The sequence below is a fragment of the Haematobia irritans genome, chromosome 5, assembly GCF_050003625.1.
Source record: "Haematobia irritans isolate KBUSLIRL chromosome 5, ASM5000362v1, whole genome shotgun sequence".
Classification (NCBI taxonomy): domain Eukaryota; kingdom Metazoa; phylum Arthropoda; class Insecta; order Diptera; family Muscidae; genus Haematobia; species Haematobia irritans.
The window spans coordinates 41,563,031-41,586,291 of NC_134401.1; the positions used below are offsets into that span (position 1 = coordinate 41,563,031).

General features: G+C 34.7%; 1 protein-coding gene across 4 annotated transcripts in view; it reads right to left on the minus strand.

Moving 5' to 3' along the window:
* prom (prominin) overlaps window positions 1-23,261 on the minus strand; it is a 101,552-nt gene that overhangs the window by 26,332 nt on the left and 51,959 nt on the right. For all 4 annotated transcript variants that reach the window (XM_075311073.1, XM_075311072.1, XM_075311070.1 and 1 more), the window contains exons 7-10: window positions 20,768-20,979; window positions 15,845-16,001; window positions 14,353-14,959; window positions 8,772-9,063 (exon numbers count right to left, since the gene is read on the minus strand). In XM_075311073.1, the coding sequence (XP_075167188.1) occupies window positions 8,772-9,063; window positions 14,353-14,959; window positions 15,845-16,001; window positions 20,768-20,979 (1,268 nt within the window). The remainder of the gene's footprint in view (window positions 1-8,771; window positions 9,064-14,352; window positions 14,960-15,844; window positions 16,002-20,767; window positions 20,980-23,261) is intronic.

The following is a 23,261-nucleotide window of genomic DNA, read 5'->3' on the forward strand; positions in this document are numbered from 1 at the left end:
CGGTAAAAAGGCCATGGAGTGGTACGCCGCCAACAACGTACAGGTGGTTCCCAAGGACAAGAACCCTCCCAACACGCCAGAGCTCCGCCCAATTGAGAAATACTCAAGGCAATCTGGCTTTCTACGGCGAAGAAGGTGGACAAGGTGGCTGTTTTTCCTGAATTTTATACTAATTGAACTTGAAAAAGAAATTTAATTTGATTTTTTAAATAAACGATTTCACCGATTTACACGCGTTTTCCCTTGACCAAATGTTGACCGTATCACCCTTTAAGTTCGACGAATCGCTTTACATTCGTCCTCTGTTTCCATAATAGGTCTCATCTAGGAAACTACACCAAGGTTCCTTCTAATAGCCGGTGTTTCTCATTGCCATATAGAGAAGCTTCAAAACACTCAGAAATGTCACCAGCATTACTTTGTGGAAATAATCCTCCGCTGAAAAACTTTTGGTATTCAGTCAAAACTCTTATTGAATCCATGACCCTTTGCCCTCATTCAAGAATCAGCAGCTTAAGTTGGACCATGTTCGTCCCCTATTCCCAAGGTAGGTCTCTTCTAGGAAACTCCACTAGCGATCGGCTGTGGCCTTATTTAGGTCTCTAAAATGAATGTAGCACAGTGAAGAAGATCAAAGGTAGGGTTATTGACAAGCAGTGAACATCTCCTTTATCAATGAGTGCTATTCGATTCTGTGTATGGCTCATTGTCAAGTGACCTCCTTCTAAAAGCCGAGTCGGAAAGGCGTTTTACATTGTGGCAAAACCACGAAGAGAAGCGTCAGCACACTCAGATATGTCACCAGTGTTACTGAGGGGATATAATCCACCTCTGGTATTAATACGTCCAACATCAGGACCAGGGAGACTCTTATAACCAAATCCGAATGGAGCGATACGCGCGACAGCACTAAAAAGCCTCTGAAGGCTTTAACAATTACTAACATTGGTGAGAAAAGAAGATTTTCTGAAGAGGTTGAGATAAGACTCACGAGCTTCAGTATCTAGGCAGGTGTGCTAATTACTGTACCACGGTTTCTCCTACGTCATGAATGATCTGATTATATTAGATTCTGCAAATAAAGGCCTTATGCCATAACATATGAATTTCCCTATGGACAGGATTGTACAAATGGAGAATGACAAGAGATGCAACGCGATGAAAAAAAATTGCATATTTTCTTGAGCTACTTTAAAACATTTCCAACTTGTCAACATCCAGCCACTCACAAATGTTAAAAAAAAAACGAGTTAGCAATTCGATATTGTGACCATTCAAGTTATTGTGAGAAATGCGTATGGTACGAGGACATGCTATTACCATTTGATACGATGTGTAGAGACATTGTACATTTGGTATGTTTACAATGCTAGGATAGAATTTCATAGCATTTTGTGACCATGTAATAATAACAACCATTCCCAAGTGTCCATGGCTTTAAGATGCTGATAGTGATATTCCAAAGGCCTCCTTCGCATATGACTATAGGATCCATAATGGATATGGAAAATTTTCGATTTTGTTGTGAAGCTAGTGTTGGTTACTCGAGTCGAGTTCGTATGGGTTGTTGTGTGTTACCATTACATTCTGTTTCTTTTTTTCTACCAAGAAGGTTTTGCAAGACCAATTAAATGTCAAACATTGTTCAATATAGGATACATATTTGATGTCCATTGGATTGGCTTAGATGTTTCCGTTGATGGTTTAATTGTGAGTGCTGTTAATTTTAAAATTCTGTTGAGTACATCTGGTCACATTTGGATAATGTATCAGAGTTCTAGTTTCAATTCATTTTTGGGCTACTGGGTAGGTGGGAATTTACCCAAAGAAGTCTTACATTAGGTACGAAGAAGTTGCTTAGATTTTTAGACTAATTTAATCTATAGTGAGAGCATGTTACTGAGACTCATGTTAAAGTCAATAATGAGGTACCTCCTCTGCCACCAAATCGTCACTATTAGACCAATTCACTACATAGACAGCAAAAATATTGGTTGCGGACAAAAAACCTTAACACCTCAGACAAGTGACACGTAGAGGAATAACGTTTATAGCTACCAGAACGCTGTCATCAGAACAACAACCGGGCGTCTAGGTATCAATTCCCTACATCGTCTTTATGTGGAGACAAAGATACTCTCAATGCATATATAAATTACACGTGGTTAAAGGAGTATCTCCAAAATTGTGATCGAAGAAACCATCTAAATCAGTGGATAGTCAATCATCGCCCTAAAATTTCCTTACGCCTTACACAAAATCGGGCTGCCACATAACCTAACCTAACCTATCACAATGGACTGAATAGTCTAAGTGAGCCTGATACATCGGGTTGCCACATAACCTACACAAAATGCAGGACACTCACACAAGAGGTGTTTAATTGATTCCTTTTCCTCCGCATAATGGCAGCTCATACAATAGTCATTATACTTCGCGCCAATAGTTTTTGCAAAATCGCCTATCAGGCAGCGACCCTGATAGCAGATATCAGGAGTGATATCTGACGTCTCGAGAACTCTAGCATATCTAGTGTGCGGTTTAAGTTTAAATGGGGCCATATTTGCTTGGTGTCCTTACAACCCTTGCAATTCTCCCATCGAACATTTGCCATCATAACAGCCTTCTCACGCAGTAAGAGCTTGCAGGTAGCCAGAGGCATACCAACAGATTCTAGTTCCCCTGGAATATGTAAGGTAGTCCCTAGCTTCGCCAACTCATCCGCTTCGCAGTTCCCCGGTATGTTCCTATGGCCAGGCACCTATATTAGGTGAATATTGTGCTGCTTAGCCATCTCATTGAGAGATTTGCGGCAGTCGATGGCGGTTTTCGAGTTAAGGAACACAGAGTCCAAGGATTTTATTGCAGGTTGACTGTCTGAGTATATATTAATGCCAACATTTTTTGGAACATTACTTCTCAGCAAATTCGCCACCTCTCTTATTGCTAATATTTCAGCCTGAAAAACACTACAGTGATTAGGTAATCTTTTCGCTATTCGAAGTTCCAGATCATTAGAATATACTCCGAACCCCACTTGTCCATCCAATTTGGAGCCATCAGTGTAGAAATCTATATATCGTTTATTCCCCGGGGCCTGTGTGCACCACGCCTCACTGTTGGGAATTAGAGTTTCAAACTTTTTGTCGAAAAGTGGTGTCGCCAAATTATAATCCACTACGTTAGGCACATCTGGCATTATTTTGAGGACCGAACTGTGACCGTAACTTTTTTCTGACCACAGCGATAGCTCGCGCAACCGCACAGCCGTTGTTGCAGCTGACTGTTTGGCCAAAATGTCTAAAGGCAATAGATGCAGCATGACATTAAGGGAATTTGTTCCTATCCTGCAGAATGCGCCTGAGATACACAAGCACGCCATATGCTGAACTTTGTCTAAATTTGACGGCTGGTGAAGTGCCGGCCACCAGATTGCAACATTATATAGCATTATAGGTGTAACCACTGCCGTGTATAGCCACTGCACAATGGTTTTAGGCCCCACTTTTTTCCTATTGCCATTTTGCACGAGTACAAAGCTACCGTTGCTTTCCTCGCCCTTTCTTCAATATTAAGCTTAAAGTTCAGCTTCCTGTCCAAAATAACGCCAAGGTATTTTGCACACTCACCAAAGGGAATTTCAATACCCCATAAGGAAATGGGCCTAACCGTGGGAGTTTTGCGATCTTTGCCGTGCATGACTAGTTCTGTCCAGAGAATGAAGCTGACCCATTTTTGTCGGCGGCGGCTAACACTAAATTTTTGCCTCCGGCGGCGGCGGATTGACGGCTAAGCCGATAAAAAATTGTCTGTTCGGCGTCCCAAAATTATCTATTATAAAATCAATTTGAATTTATCCGAATTGTAATGAGATTAGTTGTACAACCAATCTTACAATCAAATTTACATTTCATTCAAATTTTTTGAGCTAAATTTTTGTAAAACTTGATAATTGATTGAAAGTTCAAAATTTTGCAAAAACTATAACAAATATTATTAAATTTTTCTTATATAAATCAATATTTCAGATTACTTGGTGGCTAAATTAGAGTCGAGATGACATATTCGGCGGCGGCGTCGACTGCTAAAAACGGGTCGGCGACGGCTAAAATCGGCGGCTTCATTTTCTGGTTCTGTCTTTGCAGGATTTACCCCAAGACCATTGTCAGCGATACTAACTTGAGCCTCTATTAGAGGCAGCCTACTGGAGAGGTCTGAAAGGGATTCATAAGGATATTGTAGCGGAAGCGGTGAGAAACTACAAAGTTAATCCAGTTCTCGGAGTCTATCGCCCAAAGCACCGGAGGAAAGAGGACTTCCAAATACAACCAGGTTAATATTAGTCGGCAAGTGCAGCCCCCCACAACTTCAATATATCAGGAATTGATAACCGCGTAGCTGTCGTGTGTCTCATTTGTAATCGAAGGCCAAATGAAAAGCGTCGCATTTTTGTTTGCCTCGCTAAACCTATCCGTCTCTACACAAGATTACTCTAAACGCATCTAACCCCAGTTCCTCGATCTGGACAGTTAACGTACCACAAACATAGCACAAAAATCATCATATTTATAGACTAGTCTAGGCGGCTTGTATCACTATCAGTGAACCAACTTCGAAAATCTTCGTAATCTTGAGAAAGTCTACAGAATTGCTGAGAGGAGATAAATCGTTGCATAATTTCATATACTAACAATCACTGTTCCCGTTTGAAATAATAGAGCCCTTAATTATCGGTACCCAGTCAGAAACTCGCGGCCTTAGCTTTAGGCGTTATACTCTTCTACTGTAGCTCCCTGGTGCCCTTAATTGCAAACGCTCCGTTAGCAAACACTGATCATTGTCCCTATCACCTTAAATTTTCCCTATAGATTTGGCGGCCCCTTTTCTGGTTCTGCACCATCCCATGCACCCGTATCCTACTCTTCTTTGGGTTTCCCTACAGTATTTGCGGCCCCTTCGGACCATTTGTAGTACCAGCGTGATCTCTGTGCGAGTGTACTCATCGCCTACTTTCAGTATATCCCTGGTTCTCCTTTCGGTCAGGTTTACCTATGGCGAAAAGGATTATAAATACTCCGTTAGCAAGCACTGATCATTGTCTTTATCACCTTTGAATTTCCCTATAGTGTTGGCGGCCCTTTCCTGCTTCTGCACCATTCCATGCGCCCGTATCCTTCGCTTCTTTGGGTTTCCCTACAGTGTTTGCGGCCTGTTCGGACCATTTGTAGTACCAGAGTGATCTCTGTGCGAGTGTACTCATCGGTCTACTTTCAGTATATCCCTGGTTCTCTTTTCGGTCATGTTTACCTATGGTGAAAAGGATTCTTAGCTATTTGTAGAAGTCGTCGCTTGCAAGAAAGTGACCAGTTACCGAATTTGTTTGCAGTTTGTAAACAAACAAACTGATCGCGTTTACTTGCCAAAGAGGTAAGTAGAAAATAAATATTCACCTTCGATTGGCCACCTGAACTCAAGCACCGCCGATGGTTGTTGTAACATTTTTTTATATGATTTCATCCATTTCTGTTTTACGCTTTGGTACATAAATTTGTATCCAGATTAAGGTACTCTGCGACAAGGATGGGATGTGTCCAGGGTGATTCGGGAATGTTTGGCCCTTGATTATAGATGAGTTAGCTACGCTGCTGTCACTCATCGAAAGGTAAGAATTGTGGCGGCTGCACCTGTCTTGGCCCAAAACTACCCTGGTCTGCCGCGGGAGGTTTCTTTCCTCCGGTGCTATGGGCAGTGGTCGAGTTCCGAGAACAGGATTAATCTTGCACTTTTTCACTGCTTCCGCTACAGTATCCTCATGAAAACTGTTCCGACCTCTCTGCCTGATCTAGAGGCTCTCTTTTGTAACGCTACATCCTACGCTCTAGAAGATGAAGATCAATCCTTACATTCTGGTTGGTGGTTGCCTATCCACAAGATGTTGAGTTGGATGTCTAATGCTATAGCAAACAAGGAGTTACTGCTTTGACAACATGTCCTTGTGTTACACACATTGATGTTCTTGGACTCCATATAAAGGTGATCCAGGTATGTACTGCGAGGCATTCTGCCGCAGTTCTAAAGGCAGTTCTATATGTTTTCCCACTGTGTGTCGTCCACACTGGCGCTGTATAGTTTATCACTGACCGGCCAATTGGTGGGGCTGCTGTAACGACCGATGGTCGCTCCCAGCCCGAAGTCATCGAACGTCATATCAAGACAAATGCCCAATATTAAGGGGAATATGCCCTAAAGGCAGTATTAAAGCCCTGGGAAGCAGTGTTGCCAGTATTGGGGATTTTCCGCAAATTTGGGATATTTTTAGTCGATGGGGACGAAAATCTTGAGTTGGACACTTGGAGATTTCCATAAATGTGGGGGTTTTTGTGGGGATTTTTTCGAAATCTGTTCAGTATAATAAATCAGTTTTTCATGAAATTCTGCATTTGGACTCGAAACGGACACAGGATTTTATTTTGGGGGCCCAAGTTATAATTTATAATTTTAATCAGCTAGGTTAAGACCTTGTGAAATCATTCCGTGAGGATTCGGACCTAATGATAATTGTCATGTATTCATCAGTGTTCATCACTGATTTGGACAATATAGCCCATAAATATAGAAATAATAAAGATGGTTCATCTTCATATTTATTTACCGGTCCATTTTTATTGTGACCGAACTCCAATTTTAATTTTTCGAACATTTGACAGATAATCACTGGTCTCCCAGTGTTGTGTTTCGAAATCTTGATCTTATTGGAGCTCGCAAGCTGGTATGACAATAATTCTTTTAAAATTATAAAATTAACAGGTTGGCTGATAAGTCCCCGGTCTAACAAAGAAAAACACATTTTTTGTCAAAATTCGTTTTTATTATTCAACATAGTTCCCTTCAAGGGCGATACAACGATTATAACAACCTTCCAATTTTTTGATACCATTTTGATACCATTTTTGATACCATCTGAGAACAAGAAAAAGTCGCTGGGGGCCAGATCTGGAAAATACGGTAGGTGGGGAAGCAATTTGAAGCCAAATTCACGAATTTTTGCCATCGTTCTCAATGACTTGTGGCACGGTGCGTTGTCTTGGTGGAACAACACTTTTTTCTTCTTTATATGGGACCGTTTTGCCGCGATTTCGACCTTAAAACGCTCCAATAACGCCATATAATAGTGACTGTTGATAGTTTTTCCCTTCTCAAGATAATCGGTAAAAATTATTCCATTCGAACCCAAAAAAACAGAGGCCATTACTTTGCCAGTGGACTTTTGAGTCTTTCCACGCTTCGGAGACGGTTCACCGGTCGCTGTCCACTCAGCCGACTGTCGATTGGACTCAGGAGTGTAGTGATGGAGCCATGTTTCATCCATTGTCACATATCGACGGAAAAACTCGGTTGTATTACGAGTTAACACCGGAAACAAAGCTCAGAATCATCAACACGTTGTGGTTTTTGGTCAAATGTGAGCTCGCGCGGCACCCATTTTGCACAGAGCTTCCGCATATCCAAATATTGATGAATGATATGACCAACACGTTCCTTTGATATCTTTAAGGCCTCTGCTATCTCGATCAACTTCATTTTACGGTCATTCAAAATCGTTTTGTGTTTTTTTTTGATGTTTTCGTCGGTAACCACCTCTTTCGGGCGTCCACTGCGTTCACCGTCCTCAATGCTCATTTCACCACGCTTGAATTTTGCATACCAATCAATTATTGTTGCTTTCCCTGGGGCAGAGTCCGGAAACTCATTATCAAGCCAAGTTTTTGCTTCCACCGTATTTTTCCCTTCAGAAAACAGTATTTTATCAAAACACGAAATTCCTTTTTTCTATTTTTTTTTCACAATAACAAAAGTTGCTTCACAAAAGACGCTCTATCTCACAAACTAATTGACTTACAGACGTCAAATTTTGACACTAATCATTTGAAGGTTGGTACTATATAAAAATAATATGCATTTAATACTAGCGACGCCATCTATGTGTCAGACCGGGGACTTATCAGCCAACCTGTTATTACCGATATTATACCTTTATTGTTTTAATAAAAACTTGTCAAAAATTTATTGGGGATTTTTGTGAGGAATTTTGATTTAAATTGGGGATTTTTGGGAACGAAAGGCTAGAGACAAATATTTAGCGAAAAAACCATGGACATTCCAATATGATTCGGCACCATCGCATCGCATCTACCACGAATAGCTTAAAAAAGAGACTTTTCCCACAAAGGCCATCAAAATCTCCTAATCTCAATCCGTTGAACTTTTGCCTGGGCCATTTTGGAGAGTAAGATTGCCTCTATAAAAAACATCGCTTCGCAATGAATAGGCCAAGATTCCGCGGAGCCACCTTCATGCAGCGTGCAATGGCTTTGTTAGCCATTTGAAGGCCACATTTCGTGCCAAAAGTAGCAAATTCGAACAAATCTAAACTGATTCTAAAATTTGATGTTATTTCCGATATTTTTGGTTTTTAACACTAACATTAAGATTAAAATACAGTAGTGTTTTACTCGGTTGCATTATATATCAGCCACCTTGTAGTATGAATAAAAAACCTCCATGCTGGCACAAGGATCCAACGTCTAAAGGGAATACTCATTTTATCTCTGCAAGATCTTGCAAGTGAATACAAAAAAAAATTAAAAAACGGAAGCATACTATGTTTTTACTCGTAAAAAATATTCTCCTAACCTACCGACTAACCTAAATAATTACTTCTATACAATCAATCGTACTGAACTACATACAACCCATACATCCATACTCACCTGTAATGCAACCCTTTGCATTTGATCTATGAATGTTGCTAAATCCTTTTCGGGTGTTGGTGCTCCAATTGTAGTTCGATATGTGGTCAAATTAAATGAAGATGTTGCCAACATATTCCCCAATATCTCCTCTATTGTCTGAGTCAATGAGAGTAGTGTACGTTCGGATACATCAATGGCATCTATAGCTTGCGTGACTTTGGGGAATTGCTTCAAATTGGAAATTGCTGTTGTATTAACGAATGCATCCAATTGAAAGACATTGTACGATGCTTCATTTTTTTCACAACCTCTGTGTGGGTGGCGGTGGTGGTGGTTACATGTGTGTTTGTTTATGTTTGAGTAGGGACATGTAAGTGAGCGAGCAAGAGAGCGATTGTAGTGTTGAGTTGTGGATTTGTATCCATAGAACGAAATAGGATTTTTATAGTGAGAGACAGAGAGACCCAAGAGATTTTGAGTGGCAGATGTGGTAAGATGATGTTATCAGCAGAGTTTGTCACATAGAAGATTTTCAAAAGAATTTATTACAAATGTTGTTTTGTTGTTGTTAGTTTTTTTTCTCAAGAATCAAGTGTAGTTGTCAATTAATGTTAGTTTTGTGTAATTATCGAAGTGAGACCATATAAAGCATACAGTTATTTCACTATTCAATGGGGGAAATTAGAGATAGAGGAAGAATATATAGAGAGGTACATTTGAAAGCTAAATTTGTTCATAAAAGAGGGAAGGGTAAAATTCAGTTATTTTTTTCTAGAATTCAAGAGAGAAAATTCACAGAGGTAAGATAATTATTACATGGATACTGTATCTATTATTATTATTGCAAAAGAAATCAAGGTTGTATTCTCCAATATCAAAGACTTTTCGCCACAGTAAAAGGGGGAGGAAATGTTCTATTTGGTTACAAATTAAACACCTATTGAAGGACATCATTAGCTATAGATACCTTTCACATCCCAAATAACGAAGACTTAACAAACTAAGGCAAAAGGAATATTGGCAATATTCATAGGTTTGTCTTTCTCTGAAGGGGTCTTTGTGTTGTTTTTGTTTTTTTTTTGTAGGGAAAAGAAGGAAACACGTACAGTATCATATGATAATTGGCATGTATTCACATTTCGTAATTGAAGGAAATAGAATAGACATTGAGAAGTTAGTTTCAAAGGTGTGAGTTCTATGGGTTATATGGTAGCAATAATTGATTGAGTTTGATTAATTTGGGAATGGTTCTACATGGAATGAAAGGTGAAATTAATTACAAATATTGAGTTAATTTTTGTGATGTGATGAAAAATGAAACTGGAGATAATCAGAATAGATACAGGATATTCTATAGCAATACATGGATATTTAAATCTAAGCCAATATCACCTATGTATATTGTTTGCCAAAATGGCAAAGATCATAAAGAAATTGAACGAACGAGAAGGAAGACCTCAGGTCATCTTTACTGTTTAGAATAATATTTATTTTTTACCCATACTGAATATTGATTTCCCGAGCCTCTTGGAGGAGATCCCGTTGAAAAACGATGAACTCTCATTTAATTAGTTTATGTACGGACTAAAAATAAGTCACTTGGTGCCAAGTCAGGACTATACGGCAGATGACACATCAAATCGATATTTTGAGTGCTCAACAAGTATATACGGCCGTAAGTTCGGCCAGGCCGAAGCTTATGGATGGATTGCGTAGAAACTTTTTCTAAACGTACCAAGAGGCTCCAAAATCAAATCTCGGGATCGGTTTATATGGGGGCTATATTTGATTGCTGATATGGACCACTTTTGGCATGGTTGTTAAATATCATATACTACCATCACGTACCAAATTTCAACCAGATCGAATGAATTTTGCTTCTCCAAAAGGCACCGGAGGTCAAATCTGGGGATCGATTTATATGGGGGTTATATATAATTATAGACTGATATGAACCAATTCCTGCATGGTTTTTGGATACCATATACTAACATCACGTACCAAATTTCAACCGAATCGGATGAATTTTGTTCTTCCAAGGGGCTCCGGAGGTCAAATCTGGGGATCGGTTTATATGGGGGCTATATATAATTATGGACCGATTTCGACCAATTTTTGCATGGGTGTTTGAGGCCATATACTAACACCACATACCAAATATCAACTGAATCAGATGAATTTTGGTCTTCCAAGAGGCTCCGCAAGCCAAATCGGGAGATCGGTTTATATGGGGGCTATATATAATTATGGACCGATGTGGACCAATTTTTGCATAGATGTTAGATACCATATACTAACACCATGTACCAAATTTCAGTCGGATCGGATGAAATTTTCTTCTCTTAGAGGCTCCGCAAGCCAAATCTGGGGATCGGTTTATATGGGGGCTATATATAATTATGGACCGCTGTGGACTAATTTTTGCATTGTTGTTAAAGACCATGTACTAACACCATGTATCAAATTTTAGCCGGATCGGATGAAATTTGCTTCTCTTAGAGGCTCCGAAAGCCAAATCGGTGGATCGGTTTATATGGGGGTTATATATAATTAAGTCACTTGGTGCCAAGTCAGGACTATACGGCAGATGACACATCAAATCGATATTTTGAGTGCTCAACAAGTATATACGGCCGTAAGTTCGGCCAGGCCGAAGCTTATGGATGGATTGCGTAGAAACTTTTTCTAAACGTACCAAGAGGCTCCAAAATCAAATCTCGGGATCGGTTTATATGGGGGCTATATTTGATTGCTGATATGGACCACTTTTGGCATGGTTGTTAAATATCATATACTACCATCACGTACCAAATTTCAACCAGATCGAATGAATTTTGCTTCTCCAAAAGGCACCGGAGGTCAAATCTGGGGATCGATTTATATGGGGGTTATATATAATTATAGACTGATATGAACCAATTCCTGCATGGTTTTTGGATACCATATACTAACATCACGTACCAAATTTCAACCGAATCGGATGAATTTTGTTCTTCCAAGGGGCTCCGGAGGTCAAATCTGGGGATCGGTTTATATGGGGGCTATATATAATTATGGACCGATTTCGACCAATTTTTGCATGGGTGTTTGAGGCCATATACTAACACCACATACCAAATATCAACTGAATCAGATGAATTTTGGTCTTCCAAGAGGCTCCGCAAGCCAAATCGGGAGATCGGTTTATATGGGGGCTATATATAATTATGGACCGATGTGGACCAATTTTTGCATAGATGTTAGATACCATATACTAACACCATGTACCAAATTTCAGTCGGATCGGATGAAATTTTCTTCTCTTAGAGGCTCCGCAAGCCAAATCTGGGGATCGGTTTATATGGGGGCTATATATAATTATGGACCGCTGTGGACTAATTTTTGCATTGTTGTTAAAGACCATGTACTAACACCATGTATCAAATTTTAGCCGGATCGGATGAAATTTGCTTCTCTTAGAGGCTCCGAAAGCCAAATCGGTGGATCGGTTTATATGGGGGTTATATATAATTATGGACCGATGTGGACCAATTTTTGCATGGTTGTTAGAGACCATATACTAACACCATGTACCAAATTTCAGCCGGATCGGATGAAATTTGCTTCTCTTAGAGAGTCTGAAAGCCAAATTTGGGGGTCCGTTTATATGGGGGCTATACGTAAAAGTGGACCGATATGGCCCATTTGCAATATTATCCGACCTACATCAATAACAACTGCTTGTGCCAAGTTTCAAGTCGATAGCTTGTTTCGTTGGGAAGTTAGCGTGATTTCAACAAACGGACGGACGGACGGACGGACATGCTCAGATCGACTCAGAATTTCACCACACCTACCATTTGCAATATTATCCGACCTACATCAATAACAACTGCTTGTGCTAAGTTTCAAGTCGATAGCTTGTTTCGTTCGGAAGTTAGCGTGATTTCAACAGACGGACGGACGGACATGTTCAGATCGACTCAGAATTTCACCACGACCCAGAATATATGTACTTTATGGGGTCTTAGGGCAATATTTCGATGTGGAGGGTATAAAAAAAATTACAAAATTTTCTATAGAAAAACTTTGGACAAAATTTTCAATAGAAATAAAATTTTGACAAAATGTGCGATAGAAATAAAATTTTGATAAAATTTTCTAAAGTACTAAAATTAGTATTCTTGATGTTTTAGATTTTGCAAAATATTCCTCTCCAACTACCACGGTGGCTCCTACAAGTGTAGTTTAACCAACAGAGGAAATGGCAAAATTTTCTATAGAAATAAAATTTTGACAAAATTTTCTATAGAAATAAAATTTTAACAAAATTTTCTATAGAAATAAAATTTTGATACATATTTCTATACAAATAAAATTTTGACAAAATTTTCTATAGAAATAAAATTTTGACAAAATTTTCTATAGAAATAAAATTTTGCAAAATATTGATAAAAATCTTCAAAAAAAATAATAAATTTGATAGATTTTTGGTAGATTATTTTTGGCACGAGTGGTAACCGTGAATGTAGCTTGTAAACAATAAAATGATCTGCCACTGGAATAAATCTGTCAGCTGTGAGTGGTTTAGGAATGATAGCAAAACAAAGTTACACTCAAAAAAAAGTTTACTTGGATCCAACGGTTTTGACCTTCCTTTAAGGATTTTGGTATTGATTCCGAGCCAAAGATGCGGCTTATTTAAAATAAAGACATTTTTTAGGGACCTAACTGGCTTTAAATCTAGGATCGATAAAATTAAAATTGTATACAGATCTCATTCATCGAATTTTTATTCTCCGTTTGCGATATATTAATAAAGGTATTCATGTACAAACAAATTCCAGTTTCAAAATCCAAATTATACCAAGTATTTCAAAGTAAAAACTGTTTTCTTAATGCTAAAAAAAAAACTTTAAACCAAAGATGCAAATCTTTAAAATAAATCTTAGCCTATATTTGAAGCATTTTTATCTTAAATTTAAAAATTCAATATGTCAGTTGAGTTAAAGACTTCTTTAAATTAAAAATGTTTTTCTTTATTTTAAGGAACATTTGCCTTTCTTCGAAGATCTACAACTTCAACATAGAGACGCAAAACTTCAAGATTTGTGTCCTAAATTTAATGAAAAAAAATTTGAAGCAAGGAGTATAAACTTTCTTTTAATTAAAATGTCATTATTTTAAAGAATTTTGTCCTTAATATTGGGTAAATTTCGAGTCCTAAAATTTAAGTTGCATAATCTTCCATATTAGTTCAATATTTTTTCAGTGTGGTTGCAATATTTTTATTATCCACCTTGTGTGCATTTTGCTTGCTTATATGAGAAGTGCTTGTATCCGTTACTCACTGCACAGTCATTTCTAATTCCAAGTCAATGTTTATTGATATTTAAATACCAGGTACTCTTTTTTAAATTTAAGGTTATTTTCAAAGTTTAACCAATTAAAGCATTTTCATGTTTTAAATCTTACCAAAATTTTCTATTTAGCATACAGAAACAATCACACAAAGGAACATCTAGCATTACATAGTAGTAGCAGCCTTCAAAGTTATTATACTCCATAGCTAGTATACGATCCAAAAAAAAAAAAAACGACAAAGTCGACAAGGACATACCTTAATGCTGTCGCTAAGCTAACATCAACAATGGCCCGATTTACACCATGTGGCCGTAATAGTTCACCAATAATGCCTCCATGAGGTTCACGTTCATAAACGTAGCCTGGCCTATCGAATAACTTACCTAATACCTCATAGGCATTGTCGTTTGTTGTCTCATACTGTATCGGGATCATGTTAAGAGGTACTGTTCTATCCATGCGATTGTCAACATTGTCACCTGAATCATACAATGGTTTACAGAGAAACACTTCCGCATTGCCACCAATGGCCAATGAAACGATACCAAAGATGACTACACCAAAACTGCTAAGGCATATGATGACAACGGCGGTGAAGAGTACGACACCGGCCTTAACATTCGACTCGCATAGGAAACAACAATAGGACATCACAAAGAAGAGTAGAATCCATACAATGGCCATACCAGCTACCCATCCAATGGTCCAATAGTTATTCGACCATAATTGTAATTTATCATAGTGTGGCTGGATGGAATCCCAAACGCCGCCTAGACGGCCCAATAGGACGTTAATGGTGTCGGTTAACATTTGTGCATTGGTTGTGGTGCGGTGTCGTATATTTTCCAATTGTTCCAAAGTATCTGTATGTATATAGGGAAAGGGAATGAAAGGTACAAATTGGTTATTTTTTTAATACAATTTTTGGATCAATTACGATATTAAACTATTATTTAATTAATGGTTCAATTAAAAAATTAATTGATTTGGGTCGCAAAACTCAATTAATTTTTTTGGGGGCTATCAATTATCTATTATATTAATATTTATTTATTTATAATTATTTTACCTTTGAATTAAATAATTTTCTTTCAAATTTGTAAGAGTAAAGTGTAAACTCTTATAAATTTGCAATTTATGAATTTTCCGAGTTGGATTTTTCTGTGTATTTGAGTCAAAATTTTATTATAAGAGTTTACACTTTCTTATGAATTTTATGAAATTAATTATTTCTAAATTTTATGAAATAATTTATTTCCAAACAAAATTATCAATTATTAATTTTATGCAATTTGTAGTTATTTATTATTTTCTATTGGATATATATTTTTTAAATTTATTTTTATTTAATTAATATTTTAATAAAATTCGTAAAAATTTTAATTTTTTAGCTGACTTTATTTTTTTTAATGTATTGCATCAGTTCATTTTTTTATTGACTTCAATCTACTTTTTAATTGAAAATAGTTTGGTAATATTTTTTCTGTGTACATACGGAATGGCAAACCATATTATACCCCCATCTCCATTAGAAAATAGAAAACGACTTCTTTTTTCTAAACTGAATTTTCCTAACAAACACATCCAAATAGATTTCCTTTATCAAATAAACTCTATTTATTCTTACAAACTCATGGCCACTATTTCTTAAAATTTTCATTTCCATTCCATTGTTGATTGTTGGTCGGTCGGTCAACAATGTTCTTTGGTCAAATATTTATTTATCGTTTCATTCTTGCAATACTTACAATTCCGTTCATATGCCGTATCGAGTTTAACTTGTTGGGGGAAATTACTGAATATCGAACGTGACATTCCAACTTCCGATGTTAAATTTTTCACTGTGGCTCCAAATTCAATCTCACCCAAATATCTCATGCGGAATATGGTTTGATCTTCTTGCAACTGAAGGGGATGCATTCACAATGCCGCCGAGTACGCAAGCATGCATGGGAAAAGAAAATAAAGATATGTTAATTAAAGGAAATAAATATTATTTTATATATGGATAAAATATCAAGGGTACAATGTATCAAGAAATTAAAAAAAAAATACGATTGAGTCTTCCGTTGAATCATAGTGATCGTTAAGGGAGGTCAGAGTATTTTGTTAAATAAGAAAGCTTGATTAAGAAATTTCTCTTTTATTTTTTCTCTGGAAATTGCTTAAGAACTTTTCGAGTAAGAGAAAAGAGGGAAGAACAATAGTATGTGAGAGAGAGAATAATTGAATGACATGATAATTGTGTTGCCATTTTGACATTTTTGAAGCAAAATTTCGTGATAAAAAAGTTCACTGGCAAAACATCTTCCTTTATGTCCGCTGGTCGAATTTCCCAGGTGAGATCGAACTGACTATAAGAAGCAATGGGAAGTGAAGAGAAGCTTAATCCATAAATTCTAGCGACCTTCGAATTCGAATTTCAATGCCTCCATCGGAACGCCGATCGCCATTTCAGTGAGTAACCGCAGCTACCTTTATTCATGCTTCCCAGAGGAAGCAGAATAATGTAGAATTGGTAGAATGGAGTTCCATTAATAGTCTCCAAGGCAATAATGCGCCAAACTTTATCTCAGCCAAAATATCCCGATGACATCTACAATCCCAAGCACGGTTGCCACTCGAGCCAAAAATAATCTACCAAAATTTTGAGAAAATTCTATCAAAAAACTACCAAACAAAAAATCTTCAATAGAAAATGTTGTCAAAATTGTATTTCTATACAAAATTTTGTCCAAATTTTGTAAAATTTTGTTTCTATAGACAATTTCGTCAAAGTTTTATTTCTATAAAAAATTTGTCAAAATTTTATTTCCATAGAAAATGTTGTCCAAATTTTATTTCTATAGAAAATTTTTTCAAAATTTTATTTCTATAGAAAATTTTGTCAAAATCTCATAGAAAATGTTGTCAAAATTTTATTTCAATAGAAAATTTTGTTCAAATTTTATTTCTATAGAAAATGTCGTCAATGTTTTATTTCTATAGAAAATTTCGTCAAAGTTTTATTTCTATAAGAAATTTGTCAAAATTTTATTTCCATAGAAAATGTTGTCAAATTTTATTTCCATAGAAAATTTTTTAAAAATTTTATTTCTATACAAAATTTTGTCAAAATTTTATTTCTATACAAAATTTTGTCAAAATTTTATTTCTACAGAAAATTTTGTCAAAATCTCATTTCTATAGAAAATGTTGTTAAAATTTTATTTCTACAGAAAATTTTGTCAAAATTTTATTTCTATTTTTTGTGTTGATCTCAGCTTTAAAACCATTGTGTTGACTAAACTACGAGAGTAGCTTTACCAAATAAATTTGACAAATATTCTTTTCCGTTGATAAAGCTACTCTCGTAGTTTAGTCAACACAATGGTTTTAAAGCTGAGATCAACACAACAAATAGGATTGAAGTACAAACTAACAATTAAAAAGAAAACACGAATGAAGTAAGAGGAAGCACGCTCAAAATAAACCCAGCCAACTGCACTCAAATCAATGATTTGATGGTGGCAACGGAAAAGAGAAATGTTTGTTTGAATTTATTTCGGCATAAGCCGGCTATCATAAACCTTTTTTCGGAAGGTTCAAATGTGGTTCACCTTGGGTTTAGTGAACTGCCTGAATTTATTCTGATAATTGGTTGATAGTTTTGCACCAAGTAGAGGATGCTGATGAGGAATGTGGTAATTCCGAAACGTGCGTCCATCCAACCATCTTGCAGTCTATAGGGCTTTGCCAAAATAAATTTGACAAACATTCTTTTCCTCCGTTGGTAAAGCTACTCTCGTAGTTTAGTCAACACAATGGTTTTAAAGCTGAGATCAACACAACAAATAGGATTGAAGTACAAACTAACAATAAAAAACAAAACAAAATTTTATTTCTATAGAAAATTTCGTCAAAGTTTTATTTCTATAAAAAATTTGTCAAAATTTTATTTCCATAGAAAATGTGGTCCAAATTTTATTTCTATATAATTTTTTTTTTAATTTTATTTCAATAGAAAATTTTGTCAAAATTTTATTTGTATAGAAAATTTTGTCCATATTTTATTTTTATAGAAAATTTTGTCCAAATTGTATTTATATAGAAAATTTTGTCAAATTTTTTTTCTATAGAAAATTTTGTCAAAGTTTTATTTCTATAAAAAATTTGTTAAAATTTTATTTCCATAGAAAATGTTGTCCAAATTTTATTTCTATAGAAAATTTTTTTCAAAATTTTATTTCTATAGAAAATTTTGTCAAAATCTCATTTTTATAGAAAATGTTGTCAAAATTTTATTTCTATAGAAAATTTTGTCCATATTTTATTTTTATAGAAAATTTTGTCCAAATTGTATTTATATAGAAAATTTTGTCAATTTTTTTTTTCTATAGAAAATTTTGTCAAAGTTTTATTTCTATAAAAAATTTGTTAAAATTTTATTTCCATAGAAAATGTTGTCCAAATTTTATTTCTATAGAAAATTTTTTTCAAAATTTTATTTCTATAGAAAATTTTGTCAAAATCTCATTTTTATAGAAAATGTTGTCAAAATTTTATTTCTATAGAAAATTTGGAAAAATTTCATTTCTATAGAAAATTTTGTTAAAATTTTATTTCTATAGAAAATTTTGTTAAAATTTTATTTCTATAGAAAATTTTGTCCAAATTTTATTTCTGGAGAAAATGTCGTCAAAGTTTTATTTCTATAGAAAATTTTGTCCAAATTTTATTTTTATAGAAAATTTTGTCCAAATTTTATTTCTATAGAAAATGTCGTCAAAATCTCATTTCTATAGAAAATTTTGTGAAAATCTCATTTCTATAGAAAATTTTTTCAAAATTTAGTTTCTATAGAAAATTTTGTCCACATTTTATTTCTATAGAAAATTTTGTCCATATTTTATTTTTATAGAAAATTTTATCAAAATTTTATTTTAGCAAATTTTGTCAAAATTTTATTTCTATGAAAAATGTTGTTCAAATTTTATTTCTATAGAAAATTTGTTCAAAATTTTATTTCTCTAGAAAATTTTGTCCAAATTTTATTTTTATAGAAAATTTTTTCAAAATTTTATTTCTATAGAAAACTTTGCCCAAATTTTATTCCTATAGAAAATTTTGTCAAAATTTCATTTCTATAGAAAATTTTGTCAAAATTTTGTTTCTATAGAAAATTTTGTCAAAGTTTTATTTCTCTAGAAAATTTTGTCCAAATTTTATTTTTATAGAAAATTTTGTCAAAATTTTAATTCTATAGAAAATATTGTCAAAATTTTATTTCTGTAGAAAATGTCGTCAAAATCCACCAAAAATTGAAGAAAATTCTACCAAAAAACTACCAAACAAAAATATCTTCAATAGAAAATTTTGTCCAAATCTTATTTCTGTAGAAAATGTCGTCAAAATTTTATTTATATAGAAAATTTTGTCCTAATTTTATTTCTATAGAAAATGTCGTCAAAATATTATTTCAATAGATAATTATTTCAAAATTTTATTTCTATAGAAAATATAGTCAAAATTTTATTTTGATAGAAAATTTTGTCCAAATTTTATTTCAATAGAAAATTTTGTCCAAATTTAATTTTTTTTGAACATTTTGTCAAAATTTTATTTTTATGGAAAATTTTGTAAAAATCTACCAAAACATAAAGAATTCTATCAATCTAACAGTAAACGGTAACAAATCTACCGTCTTTGGTAGCTTACTACCAACTGTGACAACCGTGATCCGAAGACATTCAGGGATAAAACATAAAATTTTGGAATCGGTTTAGATTTGTTCGATTTGACTAGCTTTGGGATGAAATATGGCCTGTTGGAATATACATGATTTCCGGTCCAAAGGTTTGTATGTCCAAGGTTTCAATACTGTCTTTAGGACATTTTCTCGATAATATTGGGAATTTATTTTGACCCCACGATCGATGAATAGGAGCGATCATATTACCGTCGACAGCGCTTGAGGTTTGGTCTCCAGTCGAAGGTGTAAATTTTCACCTGACCTCTTTGGCAAGTAAATCCGATTATTTTGTTAGTTCACAAAGCTCATTGGAGGAAATCAAATTCGGTTAACTGGCCTTTTTCGTGCAAGCGAAACCAATCCTTGGCTTTTTCCAGTCTATCTTGTTTTGGTGCATCGGTGAGCTCTTTTACTTTATGGAACTTCAATGGCTTTAGTACAAGCTAATTTTTCAATATATGTCGAATCCGTGCAGCTAATTTTCCACAAAATATAAAATATAATTTTCCAACAAAAACTTCTCCATTGCTCCAATTTAAAATTTCTCTGGCTCTCTCTCTCTCTCTCTTGCTGCCTTCCAGTAAGAATTTGGGATAATTATCAAAAATCGTTATACCCACAGGGCTATCTTAATACAGTGATGGGCAAAGAGACTACGCGGCGTTTGCTCTTACTCTCCAAAACGTTTTCTGTGTGGAATTCATAAGGAGTATTAGTAATGAAAGGGTCTTTAAATAGATTATTAATTTAACAAATTAGAAAACTTAATATCGAAGTAAATTTCGTTTTTACTTAATTCCAAATTCAATTAAAAATCTCTGTCTGTCAATCACTGTCTTAATACCAAACCTAATGTAATTAAGGCAATGGTTCTTGATAAACAAAACAACAAAAGGGACCCAAATAAACTGCCCCTCTCTTTCTGACTTTGGCCACTTACCGTTTTAAGAGCATCTATTATACCATTCTCTTCAAAACTACGTATGCGTAACGTATCACATAACGGTCGATCACGATAAGTACATTGACGTTGTAAAACCGATAATTGTATTTGTAGCTCTTCCATACGGGCAGAAGCTTCTTGAGAGATTTTCAAGGCTCTTCCAACGGTCTCTTGTAGCATTAGAACACGATAGATAAGTTCAGCATTTGCTAAAATTTAAAAACAGAGAAGAAAAATATAAGTCCTTGATATTTTGTTATTAAAATAAATCATTTAAAAATTTTGCCAATATATGGAGTTTAAAAAACGTGTATGACTTATGAGCCCAATAGATTTATTCTTCTTTTTTCTCTCTCTCTACAATGAATATTCAATCAATATTTTATTGGAAATGAACTGTAAAAATACTTGAATTATAAGTTTTGATGCCCTCTACAAGCTGTCTCTGTGTCATTTTAGTAGGTCATCTATGTATTTGCTTCTTTATCCTTCGTAAATTGATTTATTTTTTTCTTATATTTATGTGTGAGTATGGATAATGTTTGGTGTTCAATGTTACAGGTTTTGCGATAATTTATAAAAGGACTAAAACATTGACAGTGGTATGATTAACATCTTGAGTAAAGAGAGAAACATAATTTTAATAATTTTGGTATTGATGGATAGAGTAGGGATTTAAATTGTGTTCGGATGGTTGTGGTTAAAATTGGGTCAAATTCGAATCATTAGTTCGGGTAAGAGTTTATTGAAATTTATTGTATTACAGTGGAAAGCTAGAGGTATTTTAGGTCAACAAATTGGTGTGCCGAATCGGTCCAATATAGATGTATTTCAAATTCCCAAATACCAGTGTGGACCGATCTTTTACACTGTGGTGAGCATCTAGTCACCACAGTGTAAAGGTTGAATTACATACCATGCGTCAATCCGTGCGTTGATGGAAGGGTTGATTTTTTTCTGTTTGCGGCAGACTATTCGAGCTTTTGATTTCAAAGAAAAATTTCAACTCTTCATTCATCGGACGCATTGTACGCATTGTACGCATTGAACGCATGGTATGTAATTCTACCTTAATGGCTGGCATGTCAGCCTTTCATACAAAGGGACATGGGTTAAACCCCAGTGTCAGCCGAACACCAAAAAGTTTCGTAGCGGTGGATTATCGCCTCTATGTAATGTTGACAATATTTCTGAATGTTTCAAAGCTTCTCTAAGTAGTTTCGCCTTAATATGAAACACCGTTTGGACTAGACAACTGTCATTAATAAGAGAGAAATTCACCACTGTGAATGGACTGAATAGTCTAATTGAGCCTGAAATAACGGCCTGCTCTTATACTCAATCTAGGTTAGGTTGAAAAGAGCATCAAGGTTTCCCTGTCTCATGTCGGCTAAATTACACCCAAACCAGTATTCGGGTTGTTGTGCGCTCTAACTGCTTTTGGCCATCGTTCATATATTTTATTCCAGGAACTCTGTGTCTCTAACGAATTCCCTAATTTGTTTTCAGTTTCTGTTTCCAGTCCGGATCCGGGTCAGGCCCGGAATTACCTCTTCACCAACATGGTTAGTTCTTAGCGTAGTAAAGGAGGAACAGTAACAATGGTAGTGTTGCTAGGACTCATCCTCCACTAAACACGCCCTACATGTACCATTTTCTGCTGCTCTTATTCGCGCAGATGTGCTCTCATTTCTAGGTAGCTGGTTATTATTCCCACGCCATCCGGACTGCCACTCTATACTCCTCTACCCTATAGAAATAAAATTTTGACAAAAATTTTTACAGAAATAAAATTTTGACAAAATTTTCTATAGAAATAAAATTTGGACAACATTTTCTAAAGAAATAAGATTTTGACAAAATTTTTCAAAGAAATAAAATTTTTAAAAAATTTTTATCGAAATAAAATTTTGACATCATTTTCTAAAGAAATAAAATTTTAACAACATTTTCCAAAGAAATAAATTTTTGACAAAATTTTCTATAGAAATAAAATTCTGACAAAATTTTCTATAGAAATAAAATTTTGACAAAATTTTCTATAGAAATAAAATTTTGACAAAATATTCTATGGAAATAAAATTTTGACAAAATTTTCTATAAAAATAAAATTTGGACAAAATTTTGTTTAAAAATAAAATTTTCTATAGAAATAAAATTTTCTATGGAAATAAAATTTTGACAAAATTTTCTATAGAAATAAAATTATGACAAAATTTTCTATCGAAATCAAATTTTGACAAAATTTTCAATAGAAATAAAATTTTGACAAAATTTTCTATAGAAATAACAGTTTGACAAAATTTTTTATAGAAATGCAATTTAAAAAAAATTTCGATAGGAATACAATTTTGACAAAATTTTCTATAGAAATAAAATTATGACAACATTTTCTATAGAAATAAAATTTTGACAAAATTTTCTATAGAAATAAAATTTTGACTAAATTTTCTAAAGAAATAAAATTTTGACAAAATTTTCCAAAGAAATA